Here is a 19,677-nt window from a genome sequence, read left to right as displayed (position 1 = left end):
GGGCAAAACAGTGTGACAATACTTTATTGAACCACAACACGCAATAGCAAAAGAACAGTCCCAGCAATTACCTCCAAGACGGTGCACATTACAGGGTGCCACCCTTCCGCTGACTCACCAGGATAATGGTAGATGTTACATCAGAGCTCTCAGGGTCGCTATTACACCTGTGATGTACCCACACAGACAAGAGATATCGACAAGCGTAAGGAGATGACAGAGAACAGTCCATAGAGTCAGTACAAGGTCAAAAGCCAGTTGGCATGACATCAGAGCTTCCAGAGTCACTATTCTACCTGTGATACACACACAGAGAAGAGGTACCAACAAGCGTAGGGAGATGACCAAGAACAGTCAGTCCATAGAGTCCATGCAAGGTCCAAAGCCAGTTGACACGAGAGTCACCACCTGGCTTATCTGACTATCTCCATGGAACCAGGCAACCAGTGGGTCCCAAACCTGGCTTTCTCCAAACATATCCATGGTTCAGAGATGGTCACTGGATCAGATCTGTGTCCTTCCAACTGGAGCCGAAAACCACTAGGTTGTTTCCTATAGAATCATAGATCTGTGTCCCTCCTGATGGTACCATGATGAATAGGCTGCCGTCCTGTCTCTTGTCCAATGGGTGGTTTGCAGAATGTCGGGCTGGTAGCTCTATTTTACTTCAGATCTAATGATGTGATCTCTGAGTCTTTTTATACCCAAGCATGTAAGCTATTTTTAGAATTACCCAGTGTCCTTCAGTCCAACATCAAGATAAGGTAAACAATGGTGATGAGATCAAGTAGCACTACTTGACCATTCAATCTATTTGCCCAGTCTTTCCCTCTCTGCTTTCGAAGTCAACAAGCTGGTTCCAGAACTTAATGCACAATTAGCATATCACACATCAATAAACAAAGATAAACACACACTATGTACAAGTCACTGTTACAGACTTAAGGTACCGTTACACTAAACGACTTACCAACGATCACGACCAGCGATACGACCTGGCCGTGATCGCTGGTAAGTCGTTGTGTGGTCGCTGGGGAGCTGTCACACAGACAGCTCTCTCCAGCGACCAATGATCAGGGGAAAGATTTCGGCATCATTGAAACTGTCTTCAACGATGCCGAAGTCCCCGGGTAACCAGGGTAAACATCGGGTTACTAAGTGCAGGGCGGCGCTTAGTAACCCGATATTTACCCTGGTTACCATTGTAAAAGGTAAAAAAAAAAACCAGTACATACTCACATTCCGATGTCTGTCACGTCCCCCGCCGTCAGCTTCCCGGACTGACTGTCAGCATCGGCCGTAAAGCAGAGCACAGCGGTGATGTCACCGCTGTGCTCTGCTTTACTGCCGGCGCTGACAGTCAGTGCAGGGAAGCTCTCAGCCGGAGCGCGTGAATTAGCAGCGCTCCTGCCGAAAGCAGTTTTAACCCTGTGGACGCCGGGGGACGTGACAGACATCAGAATGTGAGTATGTACTGTCTTTTTTTTTTTACTTTTACTTTTATTATGGTAACCAGGGTAAATATCGGGTTACTAAGCGCGGCCCTGCGCTTAGTAACCCGATATTTACCCTTGTTACAAGTGAACACATCGCTGGATCGGCGTCACACACGCCGATCCAGCGATGACAGCGGGTGATCAGCGACCAAAAAAAGGTCCATTCCCCAGCGACCAACGATCTCCCAGCAGGGGCCTGATCATTGGTCGCTGTCACACATAACGAGATCGTTAGCAGGATCGTTGCTACGTTACAAAAAGCGTGACGTTGCAACGATTTCGTTAACGATATCGTTATGTGTGATGGTACCTTTACACAGTATATTAAATAGTATATCAGTTTGCAAGCCTGTCTTAATTCCACAAGCCAATATACAGATAAAAAGTCAGTTCTTATTGGATTGCAAAAACATAGTTGTCTGGGTAATTGAGATATACTCTGGTTTCTTCACAGTCCCATCCTTACATGGGACCGTATAGAGTCAGTTACAGGAGAACTGGAAAAAGATACATGGAGCTGTTGGATGAGCTCTTCCCACTGTAAAGCTCCATTAGTTGCTGAATCCCTGCTCCTTAGGCTGTGTGCACACGATGCAGATTTGGTGCAGAAAAATCTGCTGCAGTTCTGCACTAAATCTGCATCTCCTGGCAGAATCTGCAGGTGCGTTTTTTGTGCGTTTTTGATGCGTTTTTTATGCGTTTTTTACAGTGCAGTTTTTGTGCAGATTTGAAGTGCATTTTTGTGCGTTTTTTATGCGTTTTTTCATGCAGTTTTGTAAGCATTTTTTAAAGCTAAGTTAAGCCCTAACCCTAGCCCTAACCCTAGACCTAACCCTAGCCCTAACCCTAGCCCTAACCCTAGCCATAACCCTAGCCCTAACCCTAGACCTAACCCTAACCCTAGCCCTAACCCTAACCCTAGCCATAACCCTAGCCCTAACCCTAGCCCTAACCCTAGCCCTAACCCTAGCCATAACCCTAACCCTAGACCTAACCCTAGCCCTAACCCTAACCCTAGACCTAACCCTAACCCTAACCCTAGCCCTAACCCTAGCCCTAGCCATAACCCTAACCCTAGCCCTAACCCTAGACCTAACCCTAACACTAACCCTAGCCATAACCCTAACCCTAGACCTAACCCTAGCCCTAACCCTAACCCTAACCCTAACCCTAGCCCTAACCCTAACCCTAACCCTAACCCTAGCCCTAACCCTAACCCTAACCCTATTTTAACCTTAGTGGAAAAAAAAATCTTTATTTTTTTATTGTTCCTACCTACTTATGGGGGTGACAAAGGGGGGGATCGGTCATTTACTATTTTTTTTATTTTGATCACTGAGATAGGTTATATCTCAGTGATCAAAATGCACTCTGGAACGAATATGTTGTATGGAATGTATGTTTTATGTGTGTTTGTGTTTTTAACCCATTGTAGTCAGTCGCCTGACGATGGGACAACTCTCCCGTCATCACATTTCGATGGGAGAAGTAGTCCCACCCGACGAATGACTACAATGAGTCACTACTGACAGAGAGACAGACACACAGATCGACACACACACAGAGACCGACACACACACACAGACACTACATACCATTTCCACCATACGCTTCACATCGACCATACACTAACTTCACTACACTCCGCCCACACACTTCCTCCACATCACTGACGTCACTTCCGTCTGCTGCGGTTTTGACACCCAAATCCGCATAAAATCTGCAGATGGTTTTTACATCTGCAGTTTTTATGCGGATTTGACCCACAAAATGGGAGCCTATGGGTGCAGAAACGCTGCAGAACTGCACAAAAGAAGTGACATGCACTTCTTTGAAATCTGCAGCGTTTCTGCACGAATTTTTCTGCACCATGTGCACAGCTTTTTTTTTTCTATTGATTTTCATTGAATTGTAACTCACAGTGCAGTTCTGCAGCGTTTCTGCTGCAGAAAAAAGCGCTGCAGAACTGCACTAAATCTGCATCGTGGGCACATACCCTTACTCCTATAGCGTTCATATATTAAATCTGTCTACGTGCTGACTCCACTAGAGGGAGCTTGTTTTGTACAGCACCAATTGAACTCTATAACAAATCTGTCTTCAGCTAACTCCCCCTAGTGTCAGCAGAGAGTACAACACCTCTATTGGTTCACAAATAATGATTTCTTTCATGTGCTTCCAATAGCTGACACTCCTGGGGCAATAATTCATTACTAAACCAAGTAATAGTCATGATGATGAGTAAGCGACTAATTGTAATAAGTGAATGCAGGATGGTGTTTCCTAGAGAAGTTTCCTGTTGTTATGTGCGTCTCCATAAACAGTTTCTGTACGTAATGTCTCACATGCAATCCATTATTCATGTATCTAGCCTCACACAGATTACACATCCTGGCTGCCGACATCCACCACTAGGTGGAGGCTGACTTATTTGATCTCTAATCTCTTTACACCCCTCTTGTGGTGGCTGCAGGCAGATTTTGTTTTATTATTGGCTCTTTGAAGGAAAGCTGGCTCTTTTGAGCTCTCTGAGAAAATCAGAGGCACTATGAGGTTATACTAGGGCTAAGTTTTCCATTATAGGATGTATATGTATCTGGTCAATGTTATAGGAGGCTGCAAGGCCTAAAGTTATCTGAACCCAAAAAATGTTTTTAAATGGTGTTAACTGTTTCAAAAACACTTTGCATAAATCAAGAGAACAGATGAATATACAAAAATTTGTAATAAGTCTCATAAAAGAAATATTCTTTTTCCACTGCGCCATTTCTCTTCCTGCCCACTGAACGCATCACGATAAAATGTACTGACTATGGGATCAGGATACATGTGCCTATTAAAGTCATTGGTGATGGGAGAGGTTTATTCAAAGCTACACTCCTCTGTATGCTGCATAATATTTTCCATGCTGATGCTCCTGAGACACACAGATGAGAGCAGGAATCCCTCATGTCTGTGTGTTACATAGAGACAGGAGAGCAGGAATCCCTCATGTCTGTGTGTTACATGGAGACAGGAGAGCAGGAATCCCTCATGTCTGTGTGTTACATACAGACAGGAGAGCAGGAATCCCTCATGTCTGTGTGTTACATACAGACAGGAGAGCAGGAATCCCTCATGTCTGTGTATTACATACAGACAGTCTAGCAGGAATCCCTCATGTCTGTGTGTTACATAGAGACAGGAGAGCAGGAATCCCTCATGTCTGTGTGTTACATGGAGACAGGAGAGCGGGAATCCCTCATGTCTGTGTGTTACATACAGACAGGAGAGCAGGAATCCCTCATGTCTGTGTGTTACATAGAGACAGGAGAGCAGGAATCCCTCATAGCTGTGTATTACATGGAGACAGAAGAGCAGGAATCCCTCATGTCTGTGTGTTACATGGAGACAGGAGAGTGGAATCCCTCATGTCTGTGTGTTACATGGAGACAGGAGAGCAGGAATCCCTCATATCTGTGTGTTACATACAGACAGAAGAGCAGGAATCCTTCGTATCTGTGTGTTACATTGAGATAGGAGAGGGGGAATCCCTCATGTCTGTGTGTTACATAGAGACAGGAGAGCGGGAATCCCTCATGACTGTGTGTTACATAGAGACAAGAGAGCAGGAACAGCTCATGTCTGTGTGTTACATAGAGACAGGAGAGCAGGAATCCCTCATGTCTGTGTGTTACATAGAGACAGGAGAGCAGGAATCCCTCATGTCTGTGTGTTACATGGAGAGAGGAGAGCAGGAATCCTTCATGTTTGTGTGTTACAAACAGACAGGAGAGCAGGAATCCCTCATGTCTGTGTGTTACATAGACACAGGAGAGCAGGAATCCTTCATGTCTGTGTGTTACATTGAGACAGGAGAGCAGGAATCCCTCATGTCTGTGTGTTACATAGAGACAGGAGAGCAGGAATCCCTCATGTCTGTGTGTTACATGGAGACAGGAGAGCAGGAATCCCTCATGTGTGTGTGTTACAAACAGACAGGAGAGCAGGAATCCCTCATGTCTGTGTGTTACATAGACACAGGAGAGCAGGAATCCTTCATGTCTGTGTGTTACATAGAGACAGGAGAGCAGGAATCCCTCATGTCTGTGTGTTACATAGAGACAGGAGAGCAGGAATCCCTCATGTATGTGTGTTACATAGAGACAGGAGAGTGGGAATCCATCATGTCTGTGTGTTACATGGAGAGAGGAAAGCAGGAATCCCTCATGTCTGTGTGTTACATAGAGACAGGAGAGCAGGAATCCCTCATGTCTGTGTGTTACAAACAGACAGGAGAGCAGGAATCCTTCATGTCTGTGTGCTACATACAGACAGGAGAGCAGGTATCCCTCATGTCTGTGTGTTACATGGAGACAGGAGAGCAGGAGTCCCTCATATCTGTGTGTTACATACAGACAGAAGAGCAGGAATCCTTCATGTCTGTGTGTTACATTGAGATAGGAGAGGGGGAATCCCTGTCTGTGTGTTACATAGAGACAGGAGAGCAGGAATCCCTCATGTCTGTGTGTTACATGGAGACAGGAGAGCAGGAATCCCTCATGTGTGTGTGTTACAAACAGACAGGAGAGCAGGAATCCCTCATGTCTGTGTGTTACATAGACACAGGAGAGCAGGAATCCTTCATGTCTGTGTGTTACATTGAGACAGGAGAGCAGGAATCCCTCATGTCTGTGTGTTACATAGAGACAGGAGAGCAGGAATCCCTCATGTCTGTGTGTTACATAGAGACAGGAGAGCAGGAATCCCTCATGTCTGTGTGTTACATAGAGACAGGAGAGCAGAAATCCCTCATGTATGTGTGTTACATAGAGACAGGAGAGGGGGAATCCCTCAAATCTGTGCACTACATAGAGACAGGAGAGTGGGAATCCCTCAGGTCCGTGTGTTACATAGATACAGGAGAGGGGGAATCCCTCAAGTCTGTGCATTACATAGAGACAGGAGAGTGGGAATCCCTCATGTCCATGTGTTACATTGAGATGGGAGAGGGGGAATCCCTCATGTCTGTGTGTTACATAGAGACAGGAGAGCGGGAATCCCTCATGACTGTGTGTTACATAGAGACAAGAGAGCAGGAACAGCTCATGTCTGTGTGTTACATAGAGACAGGAGAGCAGGAATCCCTCATGTCTGTGTGTTACATAGAGACAGGAGAGCAGGAATCCCTCATGTCTGTGTGTTACATGGAGAGAGGAGAGCAGGAATCCTTCATGTTTGTGTGTTACAAACAGACAGGAGAGCAGGAATCCCTCATGTCTGTGTGTTACATAGACACAGGAGAGCAGGAATCCTTCATGTCTGTGTGTTACATTGAGACAGGAGAGCAGGAATCCCTCATGTCTGTGTGTTACATAGAGACAGGAGAGCAGGAATCCCTCATGTCTGTGTGTTACATGGAGACAGGAGAGCAGGAATCCCTCATGTGTGTGTGTTACAAACAGACAGGAGAGCAGGAATCCCTCATGTCTGTGTGTTACATAGACACAGGAGAGCAGGAATCCTTCATGTCTGTGTGTTACATTGAGACAGGAGAGCAGGAATCCCTCATGTCTGTGTGTTACATAGAGACAGGAGAGCAGGAATCCCTCATGTCTGTGTGTTACATAGAGACAGGAGAGCAGGAATCCCTCATGTCTGTGTGTTACATAGAGACAGGAGAGCAGAAATCCCTCATGTATGTGTGTTACATAGAGACAGGAGAGGGGGAATCCCTCAAATCTGTGCACTACATAGAGACAGGAGAGTGGGAATCCCTCAGGTCCGTGTGTTACATAGATACAGGAGAGGGGGAATCCCTCAAGTCTGTGCATTACATAGAGACAGGAGAGTGGGAATCCCTCATGTCCATGTGTTAACATTGAGATGGGAGAGGGGGAATCCCTCATGTCTGTGTGTTACATAGAGACAGGAGAGCGGGAATCCCTCATGACTGTGTGTTACATAGAGACAAGAGAGCAGGAACAGCTCATGTCTGTGTGTTACATAGAGACAGGAGAGCAGGAATCCCTCATGTCTGTGTGTTACATAGAGACAGGAGAGCAGGAATCCCTCATGTCTGTGTGTTACATGGAGAGAGGAGAGCAGGAATCCTTCATGTTTGTGTGTTACATAGAGACAGGAGAGCAGGAATCCCTCATGTCTGTGTGTTACAGACAGGAGAGCAGGAATCCTTCATGTCTGTTTGCTACATACAGACAGGAGAGCAGGTATCCCTCATGTCTGTGTGCTACATACAGACAGGAGAGCAGGAATCCCTCAAATCTGTGTTACCTAGAGACAGGAGAGCAGGAATCCCTCATATCTGTGTGTTACATACAGACAGAAGAGCAGGAATCCTTCGTATCTGTGTGTTACATTGAGATAGGAGAGGGGGAATCCCTCATGTCTGTGTGTTACAGGCAGACAGGAGAGCAGGAATCCCTCATGTCTGTGTGTTACATAGAGACAGGAAAGCAGGAATCCCTCATGTCTGTGTGTTACATAGAGACAGGAGAGTGGGAATCCCTCATGTCTGTGTGTTACATGGAGAGGGGAGAGCAGGAATCCCTCATGTCTGTGTGTTACATAGAGACAGGAGAGCAGGAATCCCTCATGTCTGTGTGTTACAAACAGACAGGAGAGCAGGAATCCTTCATGTCTGTGTGCTACATACAGACAGGAGAGCAGGTATCCCTCATGTCTGTGTGTTACATGGAGACAGGAGAGCAGGAATCCCTCATATCTGTGTGTTAAATACAGACAGAAGAGCAGGAATCCTTCATGTCTGTGTGTTACATTGAGATAGGAGAGGGGGAATCCCTGTCTGTGTGTTACAGGCAGACAGGAGAGCAGGAATCCCTCATGTCTGTGTGTTACATAGAGACAGGAGAGCAGGAATCCCTCATGTCTGTGTGTTACCTTAAGACAGGAGAGTGGGAATCCCTCATGTCTGTGTGTTACATGGAGAGAGGAGAGCAGGAATCCCTCATGTCTGTGTGTTACATAGATACAGGAGAGCAGGAATCCCTCATGTCTGTGTGTTACAAACAGACAGGAGAGCAGGAATCCTTCATGTCTGTGTGCTACATACAGACAGGAGAGCAGGTATCCCTCATGTCTGTGTGTTACATGGAGACAGGAGAGCAGGAATCCCTCATATCTGTGTGTTACATACAGACAGAAGAGCAGGAATCCTTCATGTCTGTGTGTTACATAGACACAGGAGAGCAGGAATCCTTCATGTCTGTGTGTTACATTGAGATAGGAGAGGGGGAATCTCTCATGTCTGTGTGTTACATAAAGACAGGAGAGCAGGAATCCCTCATGTATGTGTGTTACATAGAGACAGGAGAGCAGAAATCCCTCATGTATGTGTGTTACATAGAGACAGGAGAGTGGGAATCCCTCATGTATGTGTGTTACATAGAGACAGGAAAGCAGGAATCCCTCATGTCTGTGTGTTACATAGAGACAGGAGAGTGGGAATCCCTCATGTCTGTGTGTTACATGGAGAGGGGAGAGCAGGAATCCCTCATGTCTGTGTGTTACATAGAGACAGGAGAGCAGGAATCCCTCATGTCTGTGTGTTACAAACAGACAGGAGAGCAGGAATCCTTCATGTCTGTGTGCTACATACAGACAGGAGAGCAGGTATCCCTCATGTCTGTGTGTTACATGGAGACAGGAGAGCAGGAATCCCTCATATCTGTGTGTTAAATACAGACAGAAGAGCAGGAATCCTTCATGTCTGTGTGTTACATTGAGATAGGAGAGGGGGAATCCCTGTCTGTGTGTTACAGGCAGACAGGAGAGCAGGAATCCCTCATGTCTGTGTGTTACATAGAGACAGGAGAGCAGGAATCCCTCATGTCTGTGTGTTACCTTAAGACAGGAGAGTGGGAATCCCTCATGTCTGTGTGTTACATTGAGATAGGAGAGGGGGAATCCCTCATGTCTGTGTGTTACATAGAGACAGGAGAGCGGGAATCCCTCATGACTGTGTGTTACATAGAGACAAGAGAGCAGGAACAGCTCATGTCTGTGTGTTACATAGAGACAGGAGAGCATGAATCCCTCATGACTGTGTGTTACATAGAGACAGGAGAGCAGGAATTCCTCATGTCTGTGTGTTACATACAGACAGGAGAGCAGGAATCCCTCATGTCTGTCTGTTACATAGAGACAGGAGAGCAGGAATCCCTCATGTCTGTGTGTTACATGGAGAGAGGAGAGCAGGAATCCTTCATGTTTGTGTGTTACATAGAGACAGGAGAGCAGGAATCCCTCATGTGTGTGTGTTACAAACAGACAGGAGAGCAGGAATCCTTCATGTCTGTGTGCTACATACAGACAGGAGAGCAGGTATCCCTCATGTCTGTGTGCTACATACAGACAGGAGAGCAGGAATCCCTCATGTCTGTGTGTTACATACAGACAGGAGAGCAGGAATACCTCATGTCTGTGTGTTACATGGAGAGAGGAGAGCAGGAATCCCTCATGTCTGTGTGCTACATACAGACAGGAGAGCAGGAATCCCTCATGTCTGTGTGTTACATAGAGACAGGAGAGCAGGAATCCCTCATGTCTGTGTGTTACATAGAGACAGGAGAGTGGGAATCCCTCATGTCTGTGTGTTACATGGAGAGAGGAGAGCAGGAATCCCTCATGTCTGTGTGTTACATAGAGAAAAGTGAGCAGGAATCCCTCATGTCTGTGTGTCACATAGAGACAGGAGAGCAGGAATCCCTCATGTCTGTGTGTTACATGGAGACAGGAGAGCAGGAATCCCTCATGTCTGTGTGCTACATACAGACAGGAGAGCAGGAATCCCTCATGTTTGTGTGTTACATAGAGACAGGAGAGCAGGAATCCCTCATGTCTGTGTGTTACATAGAGACAGGAGAGTGGGAATCCCTCATGTCTGTGTGTTACATGGAGAGAGGAGAGCAGGAATCCCTCATGTCTGTGTGTTACATAGAGACAAGTGAGCAGGAATCCCTCATGTCTGTGTGTCACATAGAGACAGGAGAGCAGGAATCCCTCATGTCTGTGTGTTACATGGAGACAGGAGAGCAGGAATCCTTCATGTCTGTGTGTTACATAGAGACAGGAGAGCAGGAATCCCTCATGTCTGTGTGTTACGCAGAGACAGGAGAGCTGGAATCCCTCATGTCTGTGTGTTACATACAGACAGGAGAGCAGGAATCCCTCATGTCTGTGTGTTACATACAGACAGGAGAGCAGGAATCCCTCATGTCTGTGTGTTAAATACAGAGAGGAGAGCAGAAATCCCTCATGTCCGTGTGTTACATAGAGACAGGAGAGCAGGAATCCCTCATGTCTGTGTGTTACATAGAGACAGGAGAGCAGGAATCCCTCATGTCTGTGTGTTACACAGAGACAGGAGAGCAGGAATCCCTCATGTCTATGTGTTACATACAGACAGGAGAGCAGGAATCCCTCATGTCTGTGTGTTCCATACAGAGAGGAGAGCAGGAATCCCTCATGTCTGTGTGTTACATACAGAGAGGAGAGCAGGAATCCCTCATATCTGTGTGTTACATACAGAGAGTAGAGCAGGAATCCCTCATATCTAGATTATTGTACTTGTTTTTATTATGTATACCCCTCCTCACATGTAAAGCGCCATGGAATAAATGGCGCTATAACAATAAATAATAATAATAATAATCTGTGTGTTACATAGAGACAGGAGAGCAGGAATCCCTAATGTTTGTGTGTTACATAGAGACAGGAGAGCGGGAATCCCTCATGTCTGTGTGTTACATACAGACAGGACAGCAGGAATCCCTCATATCTGTGTATTACATACAGACAGGATAGCAGGAATCCCTCATGTCTGTGTGTTACATAGAGACAGGAGAGCAGGAATCCCTCATGTTTGTGTGTTACATACAGACAGGAGAGCAGGAATCCCTCATGTCTGTGTGTTACATACAGACAGGAGAGCAGGAATCCCTCATGTCTGTGTGTTACAGACAGGAGAGCAGGAATCCTTCATGTCTGTTTGCTACATACAGACAGGAGAGCAGGTATCCCTCATGTCTGTGTGCTACATACAGACAGGAGAGCAGGAATCCCTCATATCTGTGTTACCTAGAGACAGGAGAGCAGGAATCCCTCATATCTGTGTGTTACATACAGACAGAAGAGCAGGAATCCTTCATGTCTGTGTGTTACATTGAGATAGGAGAGGGGGAATCCCTGTCTGTGTGTTACATAGAGACAGGAGAGCAGGAATCCCTCATGTCTGATGGAGACATGAGAGCAGGAATCCCTCATGTGTGTGTGCTACATACAGACAGGAGAGCAGGAATCCCTCATATCTGTGTGTTACATACAGACAGAAGAGCAGGAATCCTTCGTATCTGTGTGTTACATTGAGATAGGAGAGGGGGAATCCCTCATATCTGTGTGTTACAGGCAGACAGGAGAGCAGGAATCCCTCATGTCTGTGTGTTACATAGAGACAGGAGAGCAGGAATACCTCATGTCTGTGTGTTACATAGAGACAGGAGAGTGGGAATCCCTCATGTCTGTGTGTTACATGGAGAGAGGAGAGCAGGAATCCCTCATGTCTGTGTGTTACATAGAGACAGGAGAGCAGGAATCCCTCATGTCTGTGTGTTACAAACAGACAGGAGAGCAGGAATCCTTCATGTTTGTGTGCTACATACAGACAGGAGAGCAGGTATCCCTCATGTCTGTGTGTTACATGGAGACAGGAGAGCAGGAATCCCTCATATCTGTGTGTTACATACAGACAGAAGAGCAGGAATCCTTCATGTCTGTGTGTTACATTGAGATAGGAGAGGGGGAATCCCTGTCTGTGTGTTACATAGAGACAGGAGAGCAGGAATCCCTCATGTGTGTGTGTTACAAACAGACAGGAGAGCAGGAATCCTTCATGTCTGTGTGCTACATACAGACAGGAGAGCAGGTATCCCTCATGTCTGTGTGCTACATACAGACAGGAGAGCAGGTATCCCTCATGTCTGTGTGTTACATGGAGACAGGAGAGCAGGAATCCCTCATATCTGTGTGTTACATACAGACAGAAGAGCAGGAATCCTTCATGTCTGTGTGTTACATTGAGATAGGAGAGGGGGAATCCCTGTCTGTGTGTTACATAGAGACAGGAGAGCAGGAATCCCTCATGTGTGTGTGTTACAAACAGACAGGAGAGCAGGAATCCTTCATGTCTGTGTGCTACATACAGACAGGAGAGCAGGTATCCCTCATGTCTGTGTGCTACATACAGACAGGAGAGCAGGAATCCCTCATATCTGTGAGTTACATACAGACAGAAGAGCAGGAATCCTTCGTATCTGTGTGTTACATTGAGATAGGAGAGGGGGAATCCCTCATGTCTGTGTGTTACAGGCAGACAGGAGAGCAGGAATCCCTCATGTCTGTGTGTTACCTTAAGACAGGAGAGTGGGAATCCCTCATGTCTGTGTGTTACATGGAGAGAGGAGAGCAGGAATCCCTCATGTCTGTGTGTTACATAGAGAAAGGAGAGCAGGAATCCCTCATGTCTGTGTGTTACAAACAGACAGGAGAGCAGGAATCCTTCATGTCTGTGTGCTACATACAGACAGGAGAGCAGGTATCCCTCATGTCTGTGTGTTACATGGAGACAGGAGAGCAGGAATCCCTCATATCTGTGTGTTACATACAGACAGAAGAGCAGGAATCCTTCATGTCTGTGTGTTACATTGAGATAGGAGAGGGGGAATCCCTGTCTGTGTGTTACATAGAGACAGGAGAGCAGGAATCCCTCATGTGTGTGTGTTACAAACAGACAGGAGAGCAGGAATCCTTCATGTCTGTGTGCTACATACAGACAGGAGAGCAGGTATCCCTCATGTCTGTGTGCTACATACAGACAGGAGAGCAGGAATCCCTCATATCTGTGTGTTACATACAGACAGAAGAGCAGGAATCCTTCGTATCTGTGTGTTACATTGAGATAGGAGAGGGGGAATCCCTCATGTCTGTGTGTTACAGGCAGACAGGAGAGCAGGAATCCCTCATGTCTGTGTGTTACATAGAGACAGGAGAGCAGGAATCCCTCATGTCTGTGTGTTACCTTAAGACAGGAGAGTGGGAATCCCTCATGTCTGTGTGTTACATGGAGAGAGGAGAACAGGAATCCCTCATGTCTGTGTGTTACATAGAGACAGGAGAGCAGGAATCCCTCATGTCTGTGTGTTACAAACAGACAGGAGAGCAGGAATCCTTCATGTCTGTGTGCTACATACAGACAGGAGAGTAGGTATCCCTCATGTCTGTGTGTTACATGGAGACAGGAGAGCAGGAATCCCTCATATCTGTGTGTTACATACAGACAGAAGAGCAGGAATCCTTCATGTCTGTGTGTTACATAGACACAGGAGAGCAGGAATCCTTCATGTCTGTGTGTTACATTGAGATAGGAGAGGGGGAATCTCTCATGTCTGTGTGTTACATAGAGACAGGAGAGCAGGAATCCCTCATGTCTGTGTGTTACATAGAGACAGGAGAGCAGAAATCCCTCATGTATGTGTGTTACATAGAGACAGGAGGGGGGGAATCCCTCAAGTCTGTGCACTACATAGAGACAGGAGAGTGGGAATCCCTCAGGTCCATGTGTTACATAGATACAGGAGAGGGGGAATCCCTCAAGTCTGTGCATTACATAGAGACAGGAGAGTGGGAATCCCTCATGTCTGTGTGTTACATTGAGATAGAAGAGGGGGAATCCCTCATGTCTGTGTGTTACATAGAGACAGGAGAGCGGGAATCCCTCATGACTGTGTGTTACATAGAGACAGGAGAGCAGGAATTCCTCATGTCTGTGTGTTACATACAGACAGGAGAGCAGGAATCCCTCATGTCTGTCTGTTACATAGAGACAGGAGAGCAGGAATCCCTCATGTCTGTGTGTTACATGGAGAGAGGAGAGCAGGAATCCTTCATGTTTGTGTGTTACATAGAGACAGGAGAGCAGGAATCCCTCATGTGTGTGTGTTACAAACAGACAGGAGAGCAGGAATCCTTCATGTCTGTGTGCTACATACAGACAGGAGAGCAGGTATCCCTCATGTCTGTGTGCTACATACAGACAGGAGAGCAGGAATCCCTCATGTCTGTGTGTTACATAGAGACAGGGGAGCAGGAATCCCTCCTGTCTGTGTGTTACATAGAGACAGGAGAGTGGGAATCCCTCATGTCTGTGTGTTACATGGAGAGAGGAGAGCAGGAATCCCTCATGTCTGTGTGTTACATAGAGACAAGTGAGCAGGAATCCCTCATGTCTGTGTGTCACATAGAGACAGGAGAGCAGGAATCCCTCATGTCTGTGTGTTACATGGAGACAGGAGAGCAGGAATCCCTCATGTCTGTGTGTTACATAGAGACAGGAGAGCAGGAATCCCTCATGTCTGTGTGTTACATAGAGACAGGAGAGCAGGAATCCCTCATGTCTGTGTGTTACATAGAGACAGGAGAGCGGGAATCCCTCATGTCTGTGTCTTACATATAGACAGGAGAGCGGGAATCTTTCATGTCTGTGTGTTACATAGAGACAGGAGAGCGGGAATCCCTCATGTCTGTGTGTTACGCAGAGACAGGAGAGCTGGAATCCCTCATGTCTGTGTGTTACATACAGACAGGAGAGCAGGAATCCCTCATGTCTGTGTGTTACATACAGACAGGAGAGCAGGAATCCCTCATGTCCGTGTGTTACATACAGAGAGGAGAGCAGAAATCCCTTATGTCTGTGTGTTACATAGAGACAGGAGAGCAGGAATCCCTCATGTCTGTGTGTTACATAGAGACAGGAGAGCAGGAATCCCTCATGTCTGTGTGTTACACAGAGACAGGAGAGCAGGAATCCCTCATGTCTATGTGTTACATACAGACAGGAGAGCAGGAATCCCTCATGTCTGTGTGTTACATACAGAGAGGAGAGCAGGAATCCCTCATGTCTGTGTGTTGCATACAGAGAGGAGAGCAGGAATCCCTCATATCTGTGTGTTACATACAGAGAGTAGAGCAGGAATCCCTCATATCTAGATTATTGTACTTGTTTTTATTATGTATACCCCTCCTCACATGTAAAGCGCCATGGAATAAATGGCGCTATAACAATAAATAATAATAATAATAATAATCTGTGTGTTACATAGAGACAGGAGAGCAGGAATCCCTCATGTTTGTGTGTTACATAGAGACAGGAGAGCGGGAATCCCTCATGTCTGTGTGTTACATACAGACAGGACAGCAGGAATCCCTCATATCTGTGTATTACATACAGACAGGATAGCAGGAATCCCTCATGTCTGTGTGTTACATAGAGACAGGAGAGCAGGAATCCCTCATGTTTGTGTGTTACATACAGACAGGAGAGCAGGAATCCCTCATGTCTGTGTGTTACATACAGACAGGAGAGCAGGAATCCCTCATGTCTGTGTGTTACATACAGACAGGAGAGCAGGAATCCCTCATGTCTGTGTATTACATACAGACAGTCTAGCAGGAATCCCTCATGTCTGTGTGTTACATAGAGACAGGAGAGCAGGAATCCCTCATATCTGTGTATTACATGTAGACAGGAGAGCAGGAATCCCTCATGTCTGTGTGTTACATAGAGACAGGAGAGCAGGAATCCCTCATGTCTGTGTGTTACATACAGACAGGAGAGCAGGAATCCCTCATGTCTGTGTGTTACATAGAGACAGGAGAGCAGGAATCCCTCATGTCTGTGTGTTACATAGAGACAGGAGAGCGGGAATCCCTCATGTCTGTGTGTTACATACAGACAGGACAGCAGGAATCCCTCATATCTGTGTATTACATACAGACAGGATAGCAGGAATCCCTCATGTCTGTGTGTTACATAGAGACAGGAGAGCAGGAATCCCTCATGTTTGTGTGTTACATACAGACAGGAGAGCAGGAATCCCTCATGTCTGTGTGTTACATACAGACAGGAGAGCAGGAATCCCTCATGTCTGTGTGTTACATACAGACAGGAGAGCAGGAATCCCTCATGTCTGTGTATTACATACAGACAGTCTAGCAGGAATCCCTCATGTCTGTGTGTTACATAGAGACAGGAGAGCAGGAATCCCTCATATCTGTGTATTACATGTAGACAGGAGAGCAGGAATCCCTCATGTCTGTGTGTTACATAGAGACAGGAGAGCAGGAATCCCTCATGTCTGTGTGTTACATACAGACAGGAGAGCAGGAATCCCTCATGTCTGTGTGTTACATAGAGACAGGAGAGCTGGAATCCCTCATATCTGTGTGTTAGGCAGAGACAGGAGGGCGGGAATCCCTCATGTCTGTTTAATACATAGAGACAGGAGAGCAGGAATCCCTCATGTCTGCGTGTGCTGTGAATGTTTAGAAAAGTCTCTATCAATTTTTATGAGCCCCAGAGACTTATGGTATGCAACTTGTGGAAGAAACCCATCAGCATGCTGCAGATTGTAGAGTCCCAGGTCCATGAGTCACTCAGGATCTGTATTATTTGCACCTTTACATTGTTGGCTACCAGAATCCAAATACCAGAAAGTGCTGCTGTAACTGAGATCACAAGACAGAGTTGGGCAGTGACCCAGCAGGCGTGACTCACCAGACAGAGGGGTGTGGGGCTGTACTCCCTCATATACTAGAGAGGTAGCACTCAGTGCTCATCCAGGAGCACAGACACCGACTAACAGGCTGCAACCATGAGACGCCCAATGCTGGGGATAGCGGCACAACTGCTGCTGCTAATCTGCTCTGTATGCACAGGTAAGACACAAGGATCTACTAGTGTATGGACATACGTAGGGAACACTTGTGAATTGTAATATATATATATATATATATATATATGTATATATATATATATATATATAAAAGACATATGGCAGCACAAACTTGAGCAGGTTTTGGGTGCAATACTTCCTGAATAGTGCAGTTGTCCAACGCAAAATATAAATGGAAAAAAATCAGGCAGCACTCCAGTTCAAGGAAAAATTGTGCGCTTTAATCCATGTTTCGAGGTCACATCACTGTCTTTGTCAAGCACTTTGCTGGATTAAAGCGCACAATTTTTCCTTGAACTGGAGTGCTGCCTGATTTTTTTTCCATATATACATATATATATATATATATATATATATACACACAACATACTTTAGCCATTTACGTAATGTCTGAAAAAGAAATTACATGAACGCTAATTACTTGGCTCCAGAGTACCCGATAAGTGGCCACTCTATGTATCCTGAAAGTTCCTGTAAAGTTCCCACCTGTGAATGGCTCCATTTTTGTACAAGCATTGCCATGTTAAAACGAGTTTTTCCATTCAATTTTAACTGCTTACAGGGTATAGACCCCTATTGACCATATTTGATCGACGGGAGTACCCAAGTGCAACTGTTTATCTAAACTGTATTGCCGCCACAGGAGAAATTAGGTATTACAAGGCAACTATACAAATCAATCTCTGTCCAATTATTGAGGCCCTCCAGGTCAAGAGGTGCCGATGGCTAAAACATATTCATATGTGTCTACATATGTTTGCACCTTTCATTTACAAGCTTCTCTGCATGAATGGAATTTTAATGATTTAATTTCCCATCCCAAAACTTGACCTACCTTATTAATGCCACACACCCATTTGTTATTGGCTTCGTTTTTGATACTCATGATGTCCTAGAAATAAATTGCAAAATATTTATGCTGCGTTTTAATTACTGGTATTCGAGAGTGGGTTGGGGTTAGGAATTTCCTTTTATATAAGATTTTAATGGTTTTTATTATAAAGGTATGTTATCTAATATTTGGTTACATTTATGACTTTGTATAACTACTATTTGGAGTTGCAGGAGAGACACCGTCTCTGTCTCCACTGCTATGCAGTAAGAGCAGATTTCTCAATGTATCGGCCACTTAATGGTGCCTTCACACTGCGTTTTGTATTTGTCATCAGGGGAAGATTCCCTGACGGACAGCACTGTATAGACATACATTTCCTCAGTATCTTTTTAGACTGAGAACACTTGATAGACCTTTCTGTGGCGTAGCCAAAGCCCTAGTGAAGGGGTCCAATTGCTGTTGGTTGGGTTTTTTTGTCATTTCATACAGTGGCTTACGCTGTTAATGGAAATCCTATCACTGTCTCTTTAGCTTAATGAGGACCTGTCACTTGCCATAAGTACAATGGGTGATTGAACTATTGAAAGCGTCACCTATTTTCTAAGCAAATCTTTTTCTAAGGGTGCTAATGACATGCAATTCTCAGCAGATGTGAGGAACAACCCGTCCAATCCACACAGGCAGAAAAATCAAACCATAGATGTCCATAAATTAAGTTGTGTAATAATGAGAAATGACACAGGGAAAAAGTATGGAACACATGAAGAAAGAGAGGTGCAAAATGCAAGTCATAACAGCTGAAATCTATCAGTAATTAGAAAGCAATCCGGCCACTTAGTGTAAAATAATGTCAGCTGGTTCAAATAATGGACTATAAAAAGGTATCACATTACCAAGATGCCACACAAGAAACATCTCATGATGGGTAAAACCAGTGAGCTGTCTCAAGACCTTCACAACCTTATTGCTGCAAAACATACTAATTTAATTGATTACAGAAGAATTTCTAAACTATTGAAGGTTCCAATGAGCACTGTTGGGGCCATAACCCAGAAATGGAAAGAACATCATTTTACCATAAACCAGTCACGACCAGGTGCTCCCTGCAAGATCTCAGACAAAGGAGTGAAAAAAAAATCATCGGAAGAGTTGTCCAAGAGCCAAGGAACACCTGGAATCTGGAGGTACAATTATTTCAAAGAAAACTGTAAGTAAACTATATAATAAAAAGAAGGGTGCACTCCAGCCGTATATAAAGGAAGGTCTAAGGTGTGCAGAGCCAAGTCCAATAATGTAAATACCTAAACAAACAGAAAGAAGAATGGACTACAAGAAGGCTCGCACAACCATATGTAATATGAAAATGCAAAAACGTTTATTCAAAACACCACAACACAACGAATAAAAACACTAAAAACACAATATCCTATATAAATCACCCACGTATATATATATATCTGTAGGAAATAAATCCATATGGCTGTATCATATGTACCATGCAATGAAACTGAGTTGAACACAGGATATAATACCTCAGACA

At 45.3% G+C, this 19,677-nt stretch overlaps 1 protein-coding gene across 1 annotated transcript in view; it reads left to right on the top strand.

The window, feature by feature from the left end:
• The first annotated feature begins 17,147 nt into the window (after positions 1-17,147).
• ECM1 (extracellular matrix protein 1) overlaps positions 17,148-19,677 on the top strand; it is a 41,513-nt gene continuing 38,983 nt past the window's right edge. The window contains exon 1 of the mRNA XM_069727064.1: positions 17,148-17,285. Within this exon, the coding sequence (XP_069583165.1) occupies positions 17,222-17,285 (64 nt within the window). The 5' untranslated portion in view covers positions 17,148-17,221. The remainder of the gene's footprint in view (positions 17,286-19,677) is intronic.

The sequence above is a fragment of the Ranitomeya imitator genome, chromosome 1 (assembly GCF_032444005.1).
Source record: "Ranitomeya imitator isolate aRanImi1 chromosome 1, aRanImi1.pri, whole genome shotgun sequence".
In the NCBI taxonomy this organism is placed as follows: domain Eukaryota; kingdom Metazoa; phylum Chordata; class Amphibia; order Anura; family Dendrobatidae; genus Ranitomeya; species Ranitomeya imitator.
The sequence above is the reverse complement of the archived record's forward strand: the minus strand, read 5'-3'. Positions and strand labels throughout refer to the sequence as shown.